The sequence below is a fragment of the Oryx dammah genome, unplaced genomic scaffold (assembly GCF_014754425.2).
Source record: "Oryx dammah isolate SB20612 unplaced genomic scaffold, SCBI_Odam_1.1 HiC_scaffold_27, whole genome shotgun sequence".
In the NCBI taxonomy this organism is placed as follows: Eukaryota; Metazoa; Chordata; class Mammalia; order Artiodactyla; family Bovidae; genus Oryx; species Oryx dammah.
In genome coordinates, this window is record NW_024070211.1 from 105,025,206 (window position 1) to 105,046,194 (window position 20,989).

The following is a 20,989-nucleotide window of genomic DNA, read 5'->3' on the forward strand; positions in this document are numbered from 1 at the left end:
TTTCATAATGTAAGTGCTCTATCTGAAACATAGATGACGTTTAAGTATACTCGACACAAGTCCTACCCATTAATTTACGGTAGCCTTGAAGATAATTATCAGATAGTTTAATGTTATAGATAGAATCTTGGAAACCATGTTTAACTAAGATACATTTGTAAAGTTTACTAGCCCTTCCACATTTTTTATGATAGCTAGTCTATCAGTGCTTTCCTGCTCAACTATCAAATTAACCTATAATGCCTTTTAACAACTTCAGAACTTTTTAAGAGTCACTTTCAATTTAAACCAAAGGCTTCTTAAAAAGGAGGAAGCAGTTTTCATAAGTATTCTGTTTTCTTCCAGAACTTGAAGAATCCAGACAGAAATGCCCACCGTGCTGGTATAAATTTGCTAACATGTGTTTGATTTGGGACTGCTGTAAGCCATGGTTAAAGGTGAAACATGTTGTCAACCTGGTTGTGATGGACCCTTTTGTTGATCTGGCCATCACCATCTGCATTGTCTTAAACACCCTGTTCATGGCCATGGAGCACTACCCCATGACGGAGCAATTTAGCAGTGTGCTATCAGTTGGGAACCTGGTAAGGCTCACTGAGGGTTACTCTGCTCATTGAAAGAGTTTATGGTTACTTTAATGAATTTCACATATCACTCTCAAATTAAATATGAATTAATTGGCCATATTTACTTGGGCAACAAAAGTTCAGCATTACTTTTTTTATAACAAATTATATTGCTTCAGTTAAGCAATAGAAAAGAGTCAAAGATTTTATTTATAGTTTAACTTAGAATTAAATATAAATTCATTAAAAAGATCATTTTGAATTATAGGGGACATAGATCTATGGTAAAATGCTGATGTGTTCCTCAGGTATTTAGAATAGACTCTTTCAGACATGTTTACATTTGTCAAACAAATTAAGTCAGATAATTTAAAAATATCTGTTCATTCCTGTAGATGGAGTTTTAAGGGAAGAAACATCATATAGAGGTTATTATTTCTGTTTGAATTTGTCCTATACATTTAGGAATTTATCAATGATTAAGTTCTGCGTATTTTTTAACTTAAAATTCTATACTAACATTCATGGCTACATGGTAGAGTGATAGAAATGAAAGTCAAAATGAATAAATTCAGGTAACAAAAATATATTGATATCAATGTAAGAGGTTTATTAAGTTCTCATGAACCTCCCACCTTGATAAATGAGCATATAGACAGGTTCTATATAGATAGTAAATGATATATTCTGAAGGATGGTACACAATATTTTTAGACTCTGAAGTAACCATTATTGTTCTATTATAACCAGATAGGTCTTAACTGATAAAGTTACAATATATATGCTGACCACTTATTTTGTATCAGGCATTGTGCCATATGGTTTACATAAAATCCCACTTTCTAGGTACCACCAAGTCAGCCCTCAGGTAGATACTATGAATGTCTGTATTTTACAGTGAGGGGATCTATACCCATGAGAAATTGACAGAGCAATGAAAGCTCTAAATACTATATCAGAGACTCTAAAAGATATTTCAGAGACTGTTTTAAGCTATGCCCCCAAATCACAGAACTTTAGGAAAGGACAATAATGTTACCTAGTCCAAATTTTTTCATATATGTAGGAATCACCTCAACATTATCTGTAAAAAAGTGAGCAAGGGATAAAATAAGCTTTTTGGAGATGAGTATTAAGAAACAGCTCAAATGGTCTTAAGCAAAAATAAGCAAAATAAATTTTTAAAAATAATTCATTACATCAAGTAACTAAAGTCCATTTGGGCATAGCTCCAGGTTTTAATCTGTCTAGATTCAAATTCTCAATCAATGTCATTGGGAGTTAGCTTCTTGCCAGCTTTTTCCCAGTATGTTTCTTTCATCTCTGGCTGAATATTCTATTGATGGCAGTGTTCTAGCAACTTCTATCCTACTGACAGCTCATTAAGCAGAAGGAGTATGCCTCTTAACTGGTATTTCTAACACAAGCCCAAGTATTGAATACCATCAGCCTGGTTGGAGTTACAGAACTATTTCTAAGCCAGTCAATCTGGTTCTAAGGTTAGAATGCCCTAATAGGTAATCATTTGGTGAGTTTTTGGAAAGCTAGGGAGATCAGAGGCAAAGTCAGGGTGTTGACCACAATGAGTTACCTGAACCTTCCACTTAAGAATATAAAGGGGAGAATATTAGTTTTATTGTGTTAATTCTTATATTCTTCATCACTTGATAAACCTTAACTATAGTAAACAATTAAATATCAACTTGAATACAAACCATTTGAGGATACTAATTTCCTGGGTCTAAACCAATTTTTAAAACTCAGAACTAAATTGTGATTTGTTGGGAATAAATTAAATTGCTTAATAGTTATTTATGCTTTCAAGAGTCTTCATTCATGTAATAAACATTTCTCACTTAGGTCTTCACTGGGATCTTCACAGCAGAAATGTTTCTCAAGATAATTGCCATGGATCCATATTATTACTTTCAAGAAGGCTGGAATATTTTTGATGGTTTAATTGTGAGCCTTAGTTTAATGGAACTTGGTTTGGCAAATGTGGAAGGACTGTCAGTTCTCCGATCATTTCGACTGGTAAATTAACTGAGAGTAACCATAATATTTTCAATAATAATTTAATTAGTAGTCACTCTTTTCTTGTAAAAATTGAAAGATTTCCCATAGCTTTAATTTTTTTGAATATATTTCTAACAAAACAGATGGTAGTTTCTTCTTCATTACTGTTTTAATGCACAGATTAAGTTTAATTCAAATGAACAGCCAATAATTCTCTCCTTAGTAATTGAATGTCAAGGCTAATGGGAAGAGAGAAAATGGAGGTCATACATAATCCCAAATCAAATTAAACAACACAATACATACCTCTCAGCTATATGGGGCTTGCTTAAACATAATAAGGGGCTTGACTGGGGCTTTGGATAGGCTCCTCTTCCTATCAGCAGCTAAGAGATTATGGAATTGCCCACTTTACCCCCATACAAGACTTGGGACTGGGTAGAGTTCAAAGGAAAGAGGACAGAGCTCCTATTCATCTGTGCCTTTAGCCAGGTCAGGAAGTCACCAAATCCATTCTCTAAGAAAAGTTGCCTGTATAACATTTTAATTTTAAGGAAAGGCTCTTTCATTTGTTCTTTATATTTGATAAGTTTAGGCCTCTTTTTAAATTGAGACAAAATATCACTTGACCCATTTCCATTTAAAATGTGATATGTTTTATTGTGCTGTTTATTTGATTTGGCTCCAACTTTTTGTGATTTATTTTCAAACAACAGACATTGTATATAGGTAGTAAAGATAGATTCCTATAGGCAACCTATCTTAATGGTGATTAGTTTCAAGAATTTGTGATCAAGTCTGTTTAGAAATTTCCTTACTACTTTCAGATATTTGTTAAGATCCTTAGAGCTGTGATTGCCTTTCCTAGTCTTTAGCTGTGGATCTCATTTGAAGCTAGAAGGATAAAAAAAAAAAAAAAAAAGCAGATTATATAACAAGTAAATATGAGCAACTACTTTTAAAAAGCTTAGTAGGTCTTTATGATAATGTGATGCAGTTTAGGAAGTACATGGCATAATATCACTAATGTCTTGCTTAGTGTATCAGGCTCTTTTGCATTAATTATTCTCTGGGAATAAATTAAAATTTTTGGTTCCTGTCTTTGCTCCTTTGGGTCACTTAGTTGCCATTAAATAATGCACTACTCCTAGCCTGACATTTACTGAAGCATCAGAAATAAAATGCTGATGCTGTTTAATGGTAAATGGTACTCCAGAGGCTTCTATGAGCTAATATAACCAATGTATCAGGCATAGTGGTGGCAAGCCATTTACACACTATAATGAGTTGATTAATTAGATCACTGAAGACCTAAAGGTTGACAAAATACAGCTTTTCATTCAAGTTCAAGTATTTCTTATTTGAATACAATAAATCTCCTTTAAAATACAGCCTAATATTACAACACACTAAAGGTCAAAGCAGTCTAAGATTTAAAGAAATTAGTTGGGTTTTCCCTTGTATCTTACCTAATTTAAGTGTTAATGTTGTTTACATTTGTGCATTTCAGCATGATATTTCTAGTACACTGAAAAATATATCCAGTTTGGGCTTTTAAATAATGAGAGCCTCTACTTCTCTGAAGCAGTTTCTGCTAATTAATCACCATTAATTTTAGGTATTTCAGCTCCTTACAGAAAAACAAAGAGAATAGTATAAATGCTTATGTAAGATTATGGAATTTAAATGCCAATTAAAAAAAACTGTATTCTTATTTTATTTACAATATATACTATTTCAGAATGAAGAATATAGACAATAGTTTGGCACACAAATAACCCATCACCTAAAACTGAGACACTGTAGATTTTCCCTATAAACAAATATACAGATTCTTCCAAATGCAGAGCAGTAATGACCTTGTTTCTGTTTTCAGCTTAGAGTTTTCAAGTTGGCAAAATCCTGGCCCACCCTGAATATGCTAATTAAAATCATCGGCAATTCTGTAGGGGCTCTGGGTAACCTCACGCTGGTGTTGGCCATCATCGTCTTCATTTTTGCCGTGGTCGGCATGCAGCTCTTTGGTAAGAGCTACAAAGAATGTGTCTGCAAGATTTCCAATGACTGTGAGCTCCCTCGCTGGCACATGCACGACTTCTTCCACTCCTTCCTGATTGTGTTCCGGGTGCTGTGTGGAGAGTGGATCGAGACCATGTGGGACTGCATGGAGGTCGCCGGGCAAACCATGTGCCTTACTGTCTTCATGATGGTCATGGTCATTGGAAACCTGGTGGTACGTGGTAAAACATTTTTCTCATTTTCAGTAAAAGATAATGTAACCATCAGGAATGTTTTGTATTTTTTTTTAAATCAAGTTTCAATTCTTCATGATGGCAGGAGTCAGTTATAGATCAGACTATAGAAATCTACATGAACTCTTTAATATTTGCTTACATTATTTTAAAATTTTTCCCTTTATATTGAACTGTAATTGACATGTAACACAAACTCTTAAAATATCTTTTGAACCAAAGTTGTTCTTCATCTCTGTATCTCTTACTGATCCATGGAAAGGGCCATTTTTGGCTTTTATCTTTCAGTTCTTGTGCTAAAGCATGGCAGTGCTATTAGACAGTCATTCATTTTATTTATAAATACTAACAATATTGTCACTTGAAAATGTTTCACATTTGGGTTCTCTGCAAGTTGGAGTTAAAAAAAAATAGCGATCATCTCAGTCCATTAAAAGCACATCAGTATTTGTTGTGTAGAAATGACAGTATGAACAAGTAACACTGACTCAAGAATCATTTGTTATCATTTCTGTGTAAAATGAACTATGCCCAACACACCTCTACTGAGTCCTGGGGGCCTGGGAACGATGGTAGGACGATATATATGGCACAGTGATAAGACATTTACTCGAACAAGAATAAAAAGAGTAAGTGAAAAACATGTGAAAGCAAAGTGTTATATGTAAAGTTTACAAGATGGAAAAGTTGCTTTGCGATGGCAAGGATCATCACAGAAGGCTTTGTCAAAGAGTTCAGACCTGCACATATCTTTAATTGAGATGTGAGAAGAAAGTAGACCATCCCAAGCCAGGAAATAGTGGACTCAGTGGTTGGGGAAGAAAGGACAATAGATTTATTTGAGAGGGATCAGACTCTCATGTGTTAAATTTATTATACTAAGTTGCTTAATCAGGCCCCAACTCAGTGGAATAGAACAAGACTATCGTAACCAATATTTTAAAGTCTGCAATCTATAGACTTCATTTTCTTTCACATTAAAAGTAACCTTCAATCCCCGAGTCAGTTCACTTCAGTGCCTCAGTCGTGTCCAACTGTTTGCACCTCCACGGACTGCAGCACGCCAGGCTTCCTTGTCCATCATCAACTCCCGGAGCTTACTCAAACTCATGTCCATCAAGTCGGTGATGCCATCCAAACATCTCATCCTCTGTCATCCCCTTCTCCTGCCTTCAGTCTTTCCCAGCATCAGGGTCTTTTCAAATGAGTCAATTCTTCACATCAGGTGGCCAAAGTATTGGAGTTTCAGCTTCAGTTTCAGTCCTTCCAACGAATATTCAGGACTGATTTCCTTTAGTGTGGACTGATCGGCTCAGTCCCCCAGAGGAGGATAAAAGGGAAAGGGAAAAAAACAAAAATTATCATTTATTTCTATTTTTGCAACATTTCAGTCTTCTCAGTATCCTGTTGTTAACTCTGACGTGTTCTTAAAATAACAAGAAACATGAATAGTGTACAATTCAGAAATGTGAACAGTGGCTTATAACAATACACATTTATTAATTATCTCATAATTTCTGTAGGTCAGAAATTTGGGGAACCACTTATCTGGTTCTGGCCCTGGGTTAGTTAAAAGATTTCTATCAAGAATTTGATGGGAGACAGTCATCTTGACTGAGATTGAAGAATTGACTTCTAATAAGGCTCACTCTCATGGCTGTTGCTGAGAGGTTCCAGTTCAGCCCTACTGGCTGTTGGTAGAAGGCTTCAGTTTCTTGCCACATGGATCTCGCCATAGAGTTGATTATCTTCATGACATGGCAGTTGGCTTTTTCTTCCAGAGCACAAGACACAAAGCAAAGGGCAAGGAGAAAGCTCTTTTTATGTTCTAATCTTGAAGTCACATTCTGTCACTTCTGCAGTATTCTATTGACTAGTCATTAAAAAGAGCTCACATTTAAGAAAAAGGGATTAGACTTTAACTTTTGAAGGGATGAGTATCAAATAATTTTAAAACCACTACAATTCTAGATATAACTTGCTTGCTTTCAGAAGATGCAAGAATGCATGGAACAGGAAGAAACGATCACAGGGCTACATAGAAGAAAAACAGAGAAAACGTCATTGGTTTGTATTTTAGATTTGGTTTGATTTCGTTTATATATTTGGCATACATTGGAAGAAGAGAATGGAAGGCAGAGAACAGAATCCTTCATGACAACAATGAGTGAGAAGACTGGACACAAGCGGTGAAAATTCATAGTGGGGGTAGCAGAAAGTGTTTGAGGCCAGACTGTGTAGAGTTTAATTTATGAAAAGGCTGATTATGCATTACCCAATTGAATATTTTTTCCTGTAGACAGTTGAACGCTACAGATGTCTTTTTATCAGGAAAGTGGCAATGAGCAAGTGGAATTTGGGTAGGATTTATGGAGCCAGAAAACACAGTGAATTTAAAGAAACTCAACATACCACATATGATCTTTAGTTTACTGAAATAGGGCACATCTCTGTAACTGTACAAAGGATTTCAAGTTGAAAAGAGAATTTCAGGAAGTAAGTATTCATACCTATGGATGTCATTTATATTAATTTGGATTGCTACATATACCTAAAATGGTATAACAGATAAAATAATAATTTCCATCTATTGGCATATATTTAAATTCTGTACCTTTTTTAAAAAATTAAAGAATCTCCGTATTTACTATAAGTTAAAAAGTATTCCTCCTTTTGTGATATCTTGTATATTTTTTCTAGAGTACCTAAGGTAGCAATAATATCTGTCTTGTTTATCATTATTAAGGAGATATGTTCATATCACATTTCCTTAAATAAGATTGACTGAACCTGGTGCACTGCTTCTTACAGTTCTTCCTTCTCATCCTCACCAAAAAGGTTAATGTCTCCCAAAGACAAGGTGACAGAACCTCCTGTAAACACACATAAACTCCCAAGTAATGCTCGATTACTTAATCACTGCCTAGTCCACAGACAAGACAGAGGTGGGGCTATAGATTGCCTTTTCCAGGCTGTCATCTTGGTTTGCTAACACTATGGCCAGAAATCCTCTTACAGGTTCAAGACAGGTGCTGCAGAAAAAGAATACATTTTTTTTTTTTTTGAAGATTGCCACATCTAGAAGTAGCCACCTCTCTCTCTAAGTGGGCCATTAGCACACAAGAGGGGTGTGAAAGAGTTTTTCTCACCAATTAAAAATCAGGCTAGAAAAAGTGTTGATACCGGCAATATGTTTCAATCTTGAATCCCAAATGGAAATTATTATTCCAAGAGAATAATCTGGGGACACATGAAAGAAACAATCTGACTCAGTGAGCTATCAAGTCTGTCCATGACCATGTGTGAACCAGGATCCCAGGTTTCAGTTCCTGAGTAAGCTTGTTGGACTGTATGTCTTTAAATTGCCTTTGGTCACACCCACCACCTTGGTCCGCTGTTACACTGATCAATACCCTTTGGTAATAAAGGAGGTCTAGAAAAAGAGATGAGATTGAAAACAAACAAACAAAAAAAAAGGTAAATTGAAAGATAGTATAACAGAGAGTAGGTTGGATCGTAGTAACAGTGATATAACAGCTAAACTGTCTCAAGGGTTTCCCGTGTGCCAGTGACTTTGTGAGGGCCGCATGGATCACTTAACTGAATCATTAGAACAATCTTGTAAGCTTAGCGCTGAGAAAATTGACATAAACTTGATTCTTACCCAATGCTTTAATTCTAATGTGAAAAGGGAATGGACCATAAGATATAACATTAAATGATATAATAGATACCTGCTCCAAAGCTTTGAGAGGAACTATAGTTGGAGCTCACTCTGTGAAGGTTGACTAATATTTGTCAAGAAAAAGTTCCTAATAGAAAAAGTTCATTAATGAACCTTAATAAATCAAATCTAGAAAAAATTATGGTACCAAAATTCAGTTTTATAAAACTGAATATGATAAACCCCAAAATGTAACATTTAATTTTTTCTCTTTCATCTATTTTTATCCAAATTATACATTCAAGGCAAATCACAATAAAATATAACTTTATTGGTAAATTTCAGATGTGAAGAAGCAGGTCTTAGTACGAATACTAGCAACCATGGTATAGCATCTGAAAGATGTCAGTATAGACTCGCAGAATTATGTGCAGTCCTTGTCGGATCCTTTAGGATTTTTTTACCTTTCTTAACACCATTGGTTAGACTGACTCATAACTGGTTAGACAAAGGAACTCTGAGGCTCATTAACCTATTAGGAAAATAGGAATACAGCAAGAATGCAGCATCCTTTGCATTGGCGTTCTACTTAAAACCTTTCCTAGGATTCCTCTTCTGCACTATTTCATTTTTGTCTTTGGACCCCTTCAGGGCCATATCGTTTTTTGTCATTGTTCTGTCTGTTTCAATGATCAAGGACTCATGTACTTGGTCTTGTGCCCGTGAGAGTGCTCTATTTCTTAGTAAATTACCTCATTTTGAGTGTATATAGCAGATTTATGGTCACTAATCTTTTTGCTAACCCATATCAGTGGAACCTATTTTTGGAGACTCAAGTTGTTAGAGTAATCAGTGTCCTGTAACCATTTCTTTATACTATTTGCAACTACTGTATAAATCTAGTGGCCATGATTTTCTGAATCAAAAACTGAGATTTTTGATCTAGTGGTAAATATATATTTTTTTCTAAATGGATAAGTTATCTAAAGTGCAAGGATAAGTACAAACATAAAAAAAAACCCCAATATTTAAATATAGTGGAATCATCTTTGGTTCAGGAATAAAAGTATAATAAATTATCAGTGTCCTGGAAAACCCAGGTTACATGGGGAAAATACTTAACATCCCAAATAAAACTTTTTTTTTTTCCTTTTTCATTGTATAGTTATCTAGATAGCAAAAATTTTTCATTTGGAAATGAACTTAATATAGAAGTTTTACATAGCAGTGGTTTTAGTAATTTTGCAATGACTAAAATGTAAATAGTGTTAATGTAGTATTATTGGCTAGGTATTTTTTTTCCAGGATAGTTTATCATAAATTAGAAAGAATATCTATTAGCAAAAAGTGAGGTGTAAGAACAACTTTGGAAAATTTGTAGTTCGGAGCAATAGAAACAATGGAATGTTTTGATCACCAGCTTTCCTATTGTGTTTTAGGTTCTGAACCTCTTCCTGGCCTTACTCTTGAGTTCATTCAGTTCTGACAATCTTGCCGCCACTGATGATGATAATGAAATGAATAATCTCCAGATTGCTGTGGGAAGGATGCAGAAAGGAATCGATTTTGTTAAAAGAAAAATACGTGAATTTATTCAGAAAGCCTTTGTTAGAAAGCAGAAAGCTTTAGATGAAATTAAACCTCTTGAAGATCTAAATAACAAAAAAGACAGCTGTATTTCCAACCATACTACTATAGAAATAGGCAAAGACCTCAATTATCTCAAAGATGGCAATGGAACTACCAGTGGCATAGGCAGCAGTGTAGAAAAATATGTCGTGGATGAAAGTGATTACATGTCCTTCATTAACAACCCCAGCCTCACTGTGACTGTACCAATTGCTGTTGGAGAGTCTGACTTTGAAAATTTAAATACTGAAGAATTCAGCAGCGAGTCAGATATGGAAGAAAGCAAAGAGGTAGGAATTTCTACATAAGAAGATATTTTGGTATTATGTTTGCTTTAAACCATCCAGACTTTTAAAAATTATTTTCTTTCTATAAGAAAATAGGAAATACCTATTGATACAATTTCTGTGGCAAAATTGGTGATAGATTAATTGACAATATAAAAGTATATAGCTAAACAAAATATAGTTAACATTCTTTCAAGTAGTCACCATTTTGAGTTGCTGATAATATTAATATTCAGGTTAATATGAATTTTTAAAAAGATTTTAAATAATTTTTGATTTGTGAAAAATGCCTCAGTTTATCCACTTTCTTCTTTATAATTTTCCCACAATGGTATTTTATTGCATATACTAGAAAAATGCTTGGTGAGGGGCAGTTCCAGTCCTCATTTTGCTACATTCTTTGCTTTTATGGAATAACATGAAATGTGATTTTATTTAGTTTTCACAGGGATATATTTAATGGAAGTATCATTGGGATCTTGGCTTGTTATTTACTTGTAGTTTCATGTTTCCTGAAGTAAACAGTGTATTGGAGGAAGTGAAGGTAGTGATGAAGAATCAGGTTGAAAATATTTTTAACCCTACTGAGCATAGCGCATACTGTCTAATTCTAAATTTTCCAACTACAGTAAGACTCTTGGTAATTTAAAGAATTCTTTGATTTACTAGAAGAGTATAAATACCAGGGTATATTCTTGGTTTATTTATAGATTACTAAGCACAGAGTTGGGAATAAAGAGAAGGAATTTTAACTCTTAATGTTTGTTTACACAAAAATGAAGCCAGAATTCCCAGCAATTAACACTTGCATAAACAAATAAAAATAACAACCAAAAACAAAGATTTATTCTTTGTTGTTGTTTGAATTGATTGGCAGGAAACAGAAAGACCTCTATTATTATTCTCATCCTAAGAATAATGATTTGGGAGAGTTGGAGACACTGAAGGAAGTAATTTAAGTAGTGAAACAGTGTCATAAAAATTATGGATCTAAGAGCAAAAATATATTTCTAAGAAAGGAACCTTAGATTGTTTAATCAGTTTTACTGTATTTATCCTATATAATTATGGAAAAAGATGTTATTTCTGTTTGTTCTTTTCTGTAAGATAGTATTGCTAATTCAGTGATTAGGTGGAGGTAGGTATTAAACATTAACTTCAGAGAAAGTTTAAATATAGTTACTAACATTTAGGTAGCAAGATCATAGGTACTAGTTTCACAAAATAATGATGAGATTCAAGGGGGGGATTAAAAAACCTTATAGCCTGGAGCAAGTAATTGCTATAATTAGTTGAACTCAAATGTATACTAATAAGCTGAATAATATCTTAATATCTAGTTAATTAAATTTTGGATAAGTGTGTTTGGCTGGGCTATGCTGAAATGGTGGGCCTAATTTCTTGTATTGTAAGTTTCTAGAAACTAAGGGTTAGTCACTCAGTGTCTGGCTCTTTGCGACCCCATGGACTTGCCTGCCAGGCTCCTCTGTCCCTGTAATTGTCTAGGCAAGAATCCCGTGGTGGGTAGCCATTCCCTTCTCCAGGGAATCTTCCCCACCCAGGGGTGCAACCCAGGTCTCCTGCACTGCATGCAGCTTCGTTACCATCTGAGCCATGAGGGAAGCAGTTAGCATTTAGAAAATAGAATTGGGTCATTAAATTTTAATATGTAGTCCCCTCTCATCATTTTACCTAATAGTAAATATCTCCTTTAGAGTAAGGGAGGCCAATTTTTATTTTTATTTATGTTTAATTTAGCTCAGCTGGCAAAGAATCTGCCTGCAGTGCAGGAGACCCCAGTTCAATTCCTGGGTCGGGAAGATCCCCTGGAGAAGGGATAGGCTACCCACTCCAGTATGCTTGGGCTTCCCTGGTGGTTCAGAAGATCAAGAATCCACCTGCTGTGTAGGAGACCTGGATTCAATCCCTTGGTTGTGAAGATCCCCTGGAGGAGGGCATGGCAACCCACTCCAGTATTCTTGCCTGAAGAATCCCCATGGACAGAGGAGCCTGGTGGGCTACAGTCCCACCATGGGGTCACAGAGTTGGATATGACTGAGCCACTAGGCACAGCGCAGCACATGTTTAACTTACGGTATGAACTAAAAATTAATAATGAAGAATCAAATGTTGATGACACCAGTCCATTTAAACCTTTGGCTAAGTTTGAGTATCTTTTGAGGTAGGATAACTTGACATATTCACTATTCTTAATTTTCAGAAATTTTAAAACCTCAAACTTCTCCAAGAGAGCATGTATTTTGCCTCATCTCAAACCATTGTGTTTCACATTAGAGAAATATCTAGTAAGGTGGGGCTTATAGTAGGAAAAATAAAAACTCTCTTCTCAGTTTCTCTTGTAAACATTAGACTTTTTCATGTGTTTTCCATTTGAGTTAGATATTCCAAAATAACACATGTGAAGTCACTACTTTGGAATTGGAGGCAGAGAGCTGATCTGCCAATTGAAAGTAGAATTATTTTGTTGTTTTAGCTGTGGAGTCCTTCCAATACTTGTGTAGAGGTTGCTACTTGTATTTTAAAATTTATTATTTGGTAAAATTTTCAATTATGGCTTTATGTAAAACTTCTTAAATATAAACTCATAAACAAATAAAGGATTAGAGCAATAGTCTAGGAAGGGCCTATATTCAAGTTACAATCTTCTGGCATTTTGGTAACTCTACACTAGAAAACAAAAGAGAACTGAAATAAGTATCCAAGAATTATAAATATTCCCACCTGAGATATCTTTTTAGGGTTCTGCCTTCAAGTTAGTTTTGTCTGGTCATTTTCTTAATTGGTAGGGTTGGATTATGGTATTAAATATCACATGTGAAGTATTAACAAATGGAATAAGATATTCATACTAAATGATATTCTTTCTAACTAATTTGAAATATTAAAGGAAAAAAATGGAGCACGTTTTAATTTTTGGAATGCCTATAATGAATCTCTTCTTATAAGGCAGACTAACCAAGTGGACACAGAGGTTATTTAGGTGTTTGAACTAAATCCTCTTCTGTTTTACCTTTGCCAAATTTGTGTGATTCTTTGACAGCTTTCTGTAGATTCTCTAGAGTATATCATTTTAAATTCATATGATAATTGTATGCTTTAACTCAAGTGACTTTGACCGTATGTAATGTCATTCCTTTCATACTTTTGATTTCCAATGCTTGATTTCTTTTATAGAGTTTTAATAATTTAAGCCATGCTTGAATGATTATTTTTCAAAGTAAAATTTTCTAGTGCAATATGGTGACCTTCACTGCTTACCGTTCTTACTTCTCACAGGGGTAAAAGCAAGCTGGAGCCATCAAGAATGCAGCTCTGGTGTTTTTTAACCAGCCAGACTCCTGCCACCACTTTTACCCAGGTTACCAAAGCAAATTGTACATATATAAATATGATTAGTTTCTAAATGAATTTTGACTGGCCTGCATGTTACTCAGCTACATTCCTTGCCCATCCATTGGCAGTAAAATAAAAACATGCACAGCTGCTCTTATGCTGAGTCATAAAGCATGGTCAGGCAAGTCTGGCAACCCTAACTTTTTAAATATTAAGGTAGCTGCTAATTTTCTTACATAGATTTTTATAGAAATTACATTCAGTGAAAAATAAAAGTGCATGCGTTTATAGATTATTTAATTCCATTTAACATTACAGAGTTTTGAACATGCTAAGGGTCTAAAGGAGAAATATAAGGTACTCTTTGAAAAGCTCTTGCAGGATGCTTTCACTCCTCTGCCCTTTGCTTAAGTAAATGAAGCCCTTATGCGTGTACTTTGTTGGTAATTTGTTGCTCAGTGCCATATGAGATTTTTCTGAAGGGTAATCTGCAAGTTAGAGCAATCCCTTAGTCATGTGCAGACTTTCTAAAGGATGTTTCAATGTGATAACAATGTAAATGGAATGTTATGTTTTTGCTGCCAGCAGCACTGGTACAATTTTTATCTGCTTCATTTCAGAGAAAATGGTATCACTATTTAGCACTTGACCAAGAGTATTTTGCCTTTAGAATACAAGTCTCCTGGAGAATCTGTTGATATTTACCCCTAAAACTCCTGAGAGTGAAAGAAAAAGAAATGAATTTCTTTTGTACACCAAAAAGGAAAGATAGGAAGGAAAGAAGGAAGGAAGAAAAAGAAACAAACAGAAATGTTATAGATGGTATATGCACTCTGAAAAAAGATCTGAAATCTACTTTCTTCATTGTATTACTTTTTTTGTCTCTCTTTTATTTCATCTAGAACTTCTGGGAAACTTTCTCTTAAAGAATATTATTTGAATATATCATGCAACACAAACTCATATAGAAAGAAAACCAATGTGAACTCTACTCCTTTCATATTTATTAAATGAAGGGACCTACTAGTCACAGCTAAGGCAGTGAGTGTAACTCCATTCTATAGGCTCCATTTAGCAGAACTTTCATTTCCTGATGTTTAAATCACAGTTTTCTCCTAAAATATGTCAACCAAATTGCTCAACCCAATTTAATTTCTTTCAAGGAATGTTAATTAAATGCTTTGTAATTTAGATGCAGCTTCCTCTCCTCTGCCATTAAAAGCATAAAACAACCCTAACATAAGCACATTTGGCTCTTTGGGTGGAGCAACGATCATGGATTTGGGGGAGTATTTTTTAAATATTTCAGAACAAACTATTCAGTCACTGGCATTCCACATTAATGAAAGATAATGCCCTATATACTAGAGGAATGAGACCAATATCAGTAATCATATAAATTAAGACCCCAAATAAAACAGATACCCATATACACAATAACTAGAGAGAATTATTTTTTCCTGTTATGCATTAATTCTTCAGAAAAGTATGAAATTTGACTCCTTAAGATAATAGCTTTTTTTTTCTAGTTTCTTAGAAAGAGGTAAGATTAGTTTTCTTATTCTCTGAGTTATTATTGTTGTTTAGTTGCTAAGTCATGTATAACTCTTTTGCGACTCCATGGAATGTAGCCCAACAGGCTCTTCTGTCCATGGGATTTCCCAGGCAAGAACACTGGAGTGTGTTGCCATTTCCTTCTCCAGGGTATCTTCCCAACCCAGGGATTGAACCCTAGTCTCTCGCATTGGCAGGCGGATTCTTTACCACTGGCCCACCAGAGAAGCCCTGATAGGGCAGTATACTGAATTCTAGTACAAGGAATAGGAAAGGAGAGAAGGCTGTGTAGAGAAGTTTTGGGTAAGCAGTGGTAGAATGGTTTCAGTAAAAACCCATCTATAATTTTATCCTGGAGAACGTATAAATCTTCAAGGGAAAGTTTTCCAGTGGGATAGTGATTAAAGGATTTTTAAAAAGCTCTAAATATCCTTAATGTAAGCCAAAAAAAATTGACCAAACGTGAGTCTTTTGGACTTAAGGGTTATTTTTGCCATCCCAAGAAAGATATTTTTGCCATCCCAAGAAAGATATTTTTGCTATTTATGGATTACAGAATTTTGTAACATGTCTGTTATAAAGACAAAAGTGATTATTTGAATAATGTAATATGATGATAATAACAGTTTTGAATTTGCTTTTCCTTACTAAGAAGAATAATTCCTTTCTATTATTAATGTGTCACTTTGGCCTATCCCATAGGAACCATAACCATCACTTTCATTACTTTGATATTAAAATTTTTCACATAAAATGACCTAGAATTCCTTAAGTACAGACTAGAACTAGGATCCACATGGATCAAAGAACTGTCATTCTTGGTGACCAAAACAGATATGGAATACTTGATTTAATATATATTTTAATTATCTCCCTTTAAAAAAAATTCCCAATTTCTTTTATTGACTAGGATTAGCACATACCTTTTGTCCAAATTATATACTTTATTTATTGATTATATTTTCTTAAAAATAACTTCATAATAAGAAAAAAAGTGTAGCTTTGAAAAACTTAATAGAAAATGATGTTTTCTGTCCCTTTCCTGTGTTATGTTTTAAAAAATGCTTCTATTTTCTGAGAGAAGGACTATGAGTTTGGCAGATGTCTGATAATGGTTTGTCAATGATGTGGAAAGTAAAAGTTGGAAGTATAGCATTTAAAAATAAGAAATGAAATATTGTATCTTGATATTTATTTATTAGATCATTAAGCAAAATACAGTTCTGCCCTGCTTAACTCCTATGATTATGATGACCCAGCACTTTGAGGAACCTGGCAGACTTTCAGTAGTAAGAACCCTGTAACATGAAATTTTCACACACACAAAAAAAAGGTCAGCTAATATTTCACCTGAAAATAAATGATTGCCAATGCCAGGCATAGCAAATAATTCTCTATGCATGTTTAATTTCTTGACTATCCTGCCATTCAGGGATATCCATATTTAAGGTTTGAGTAGGGAAGGGCTGTACTAACAGTATCATTCAATTCACTTGTCTTCCAATAAATAAGCATAGATTATAATAAGTGAACCTAAACATCTAAATTTTGCCAAAGCAAAGAAGAACTGGTTTTATTTCTAACTGGTTGATTTTTTGCTCTTTTACTTATGTGGCATTTTGCCATGAATGATGTCTACCCTGGAAAATTTATAGAGAAGCTTTTTGAAAATTATTCTTTTAAGTATATGAATATGAATAATTCCATATAAATGATGTACATTTGACAGTTCTAATTGGTGAATTTGTTCTGTAGTTAGAATTAATCATGATTATGACCTTATCTGAAGCTGAAAAGTTTTATATTCTTAATTTGACTCATTTGGATTTTATAGACTCTTTATGCCTTTTAACTGTTTTAGTTAACACATTTTATAATATTATGATATTTGCCTCATGTGATTTTAAGAAATTCATTGAATTGATGTTGTCAGGAAAGGTTTTATAAATCAGAATTTTTTGCCTGCATCTCAAGATTGTTATTTAAAGTAAGCTTTTTAATGAAATGTCCCAATGTATATTTAACTTTATATCAATACATATAAGAATATGACTATAACAAACCAATACTAAGTTCATGGTCATGACACCTGGGAATCAACAGTATCCCAAGCCCTATCTTGAACCAACAATGTTTAGTTACACATCACATCTACTAAATGTTTTAAATTTGATAAAGATTGGCTTAACTCATGAATCATCAAATAGTTTTCTAGGGAATCCTAACAAAGTGGGATACAGAAGATCTTGAATCCAGCTACTAACTTCAGTATGCCTTTTGACAAGATAATTAAAGCCACATTTCTTTCTCTAACTAGACACTGGATTGGTTGAGGATTAATGTGTACCCTAGCTTTTTAATTTGTAGACCAAGTAAAGGTATTCAAGTAATACATGTAACAGGTAGCTCCTATGCTGTTCCACTTGAGGAGGAAGATAGAGAAGGATCAGATTTCCTTAGAGAGACTCCATTTACTGCTGGGATTGTAGATCCATGCACATAGAGTAGAAAGAGGAAAAACATTGTCAAAATGAGTTAGTGTTAGTTCTCCTGACTTCAGAATTAAAGTACAGTTTATTTATTTAATAGTTTATTTTATAGTTTCATCTTAGGTTTGATTAATTGGAAGCCTGATGTTTAGACAGCACTTCTGGTTCTAAAGGTCATTGGTCATTACTTACGTAAGTTAGAATCTGGAAGAGATTTGTGTTTCTCTGTACTAATGTGAGAATGTTAGGTGTATTCCCTTGAATATGAATGTAAAAGATAGGAGGTGTTAGAAGTAGTTAGTGGTAGAATAAAAGAGTTCCCGAATTGGGCATTCATTCATTTATTCAGTGAACATCTATTAAACACAAACATTAGTGATAGTTCCTAGGGATACAGAGATGGCAAGGCATGATCTTTGCTTCGGAGAGTAAAGTCTGGTGAGATATATATTCTAGAAACACAAAACTTTTATGTTGCACCTTTAAAAAAATAATCTGACCTCTAACTATACAAATATCTGACTTCAACTAGAAAGATATCTATTAATTCAGTGTCGGTACTAAGACACCACACTAAATGAAAGGTATTGTAGTTGATGTTACAGAGATCATCTGAAACTTCCGAATATTTTAAACCAAGATTCCACGGAATGAGGTCTGGTGACTTCTGCTAGTCACTATCAAGGGCTAGCCTTCATTCTGTTATGAAGAAGCTCATTCATTCATTCATTTTTAATTTTTTAAATTAATTTTAATTGGAAAATAATTACAATATTGTGATGATTTTTGCCATATATCAACATGAGTCGGCCACTGGTATACCTTTTTCCTACTATCCTGAACCTCCCTCCACCTTCTCTGAAGAATATTTAGAGAGTACCTGAGCTATATATACCCAGGACTGCTGCAAGTTCTGCTGCAGCCATTCACCAGTATGGAGTGCCCTGAAAATGGATCATCAAGGAAATTCTCTAGGGAATCCTGGCAAAGTGGGGTACAGCAAACCTAGAATCATCCCCTAATCCCTAACCAACCCGTAATTAAAGTGTGATCCTTTTTCCTAGTGTTTTCCATTTCTTGTTTGGGCTGTTTATAGTTAGATTAGCTATAACTAAGCTTCACTTATTCTGATTATCTATGTCATGTTTCAATATCCAGTAAATAATATAATCAATATTTCAGGTCCCAAATACTGCAACATCTTCATGTAAATAAGATTAATAGGATAATTTAGCTTAAAGGATAGGAAATTAGAAAAAGTCATGTAATATTTCATCTAAGAATACTGTATATTCAAATTATAAAAACAAAGATTTTATAATTGAGTATCTGTTCAGTGTTGTGATATAATTGGTAGTTAGAAAAGAAATCAATAAACTTCAAGTGCCTTTTAGTATGTAATCCTTAATTTTAAATGGTTTGGTTGAATTTAAAAATAAACCTGAACTAGTTATAATGGAGGAGACATGTGATATTTATGCTTCTATCAGTGGTATTGTTAAATTACACACAAAAGTATTTTCTGTTATATCTATAGTGTGTATATTTTTACTTTATCAGCACCACTATGCCAAGGAAATATTTTACATAAAGAAAATTATTTTCAGAAAATAAAGGAACCAGCTTCTTAGGGAAGTCCATAGAATCCCTAGCCCAAATATAAATAAAATGTTTCTAGTACTGACTACAACATCTATTTTAGAATGGGTTCAACATACTTCAATGTTCATTATACCATGTGCTTACCTCATCCCCTTTATAAAGTAGCTCCTATCAGCTCAGCCATTTCCTAATGTTATACACTAACAGTAATAACATTGTAACAGGTCCGAGAATGCTGTGGCCCAAACTACTCTGATTCCATGTGGCACTCATACCTGGCCCTGTGTCGTTCCTGCAGCATTTTAAGACCGGGTTAAAGACTGGATCCCTTCGTTTATGCTGATCCCATGAACGACCTGACTTGGCTAAAGTTTGTTGCATTTCAAGATTTAAAACAACTTCTTTCTATTATATTTTTCTTTCGGTGGTATTTGATTTAACTTAAAGGAAAACAAAACAACAACCAAAGATTCATTTCTGCCTTTATTAATTGGAGAGGTAAGAGTGCCAGAGTAACAAGTAGTTTCCAAATGCACAATGAAACACAGGAGTGCATTGGCCAAAGAGAATGCAAACAATCAGCTCTTGCTATAAAGCTAACAATGTGCTGCTCTTTTCAGAATTAGAAAATTAGAGAATATATTTAATAACAACCAGTGGTATATGTTTTCATGTCAATGAAAAGTGGATAAATTTAGACTTTGCTATTTATGTGCGTTTGATCAAATCTTTTCTGCATTTGACATGAAAATACACTTGTGCAGCTTCTGTTGGTTGGGTCACAATTTTAGAATAAAACCAACTAAACTGCTTCACGAAAGCAAGATCACAGACTACCATACGACTCTGGCAGCTTATGTAAGCTCTGCATGATTTTATTTCAGAATCTCTGTATATACAGGAGCTTAATCAAAGATTATTTAAGTTGTTAGCACCACATTTTTTAAAGGAAAAAAAATACTGTGGTGCTGTATCTAATCTTGTGACCCCCCACCTCTACCAAAGCGGACTGGCATTATGTTTAAGATATTCTTAAATTACAGATCAAGGAAATGAATACAGAAGACTTAAGGGCACACCTTTGGAATTTTTATATTATAGATTAAAGAAACTATTTTAAAAGCTTTTCTGTGGAATTGATTTTCAGAAGCTAAATGCAACTAGTTCATCTGAAGGCAGCACAGTTGATATAGGAGCTCCCGCTGAGGGGGAACAACCTGAAGCTGAGCCTGAAGAATCTCTGGAGCCTGAAGCCTGTTTTACGGAAGGTGAGGAGCACAGCATGTACGCTCTTAGACCTCGCTGATCTAGCCATCTCTTTCCTCCCTCCCTGGTTCATTCTAATCCTCTATAGGTATCCAGCAACTGTACATTTACTCGTTTGTTGGTTGCTTTTTCTATATCAAAGCATAGATGATTTTTGAAAAATGAAGATTTAATTTATGGCATCAGATCCAGTTTTTTATTTTTGTGAATCCTGTTCTACTCTAAGAAATGCTGCTAACTATCTGGGTTTTTTGGTGGCCTTGTTGAATCTTTGATAGGCAAGAAAACCAATCATACATATCTCCTTCTA

General features: G+C 34.3%; 1 protein-coding gene across 2 annotated transcripts in view; it reads left to right on the forward strand.

Moving 5' to 3' along the window:
- Positions 1-20,989, forward strand: part of LOC120854866 (sodium channel protein type 2 subunit alpha) — a 149,304-nt gene that overhangs the window by 100,113 nt on the left and 28,202 nt on the right. For both annotated transcript variants that reach the window (XM_040229255.1, XM_040229254.1), the window contains exons 14-18: positions 346-584; positions 2,427-2,600; positions 4,459-4,815; positions 9,938-10,417; positions 20,561-20,681. In XM_040229255.1, coding sequence (XP_040085189.1) covers positions 346-584; positions 2,427-2,600; positions 4,459-4,815; positions 9,938-10,417; positions 20,561-20,681 — 1,371 coding nt within the window. The remainder of the gene's footprint in view (positions 1-345; positions 585-2,426; positions 2,601-4,458; positions 4,816-9,937; positions 10,418-20,560; positions 20,682-20,989) is intronic.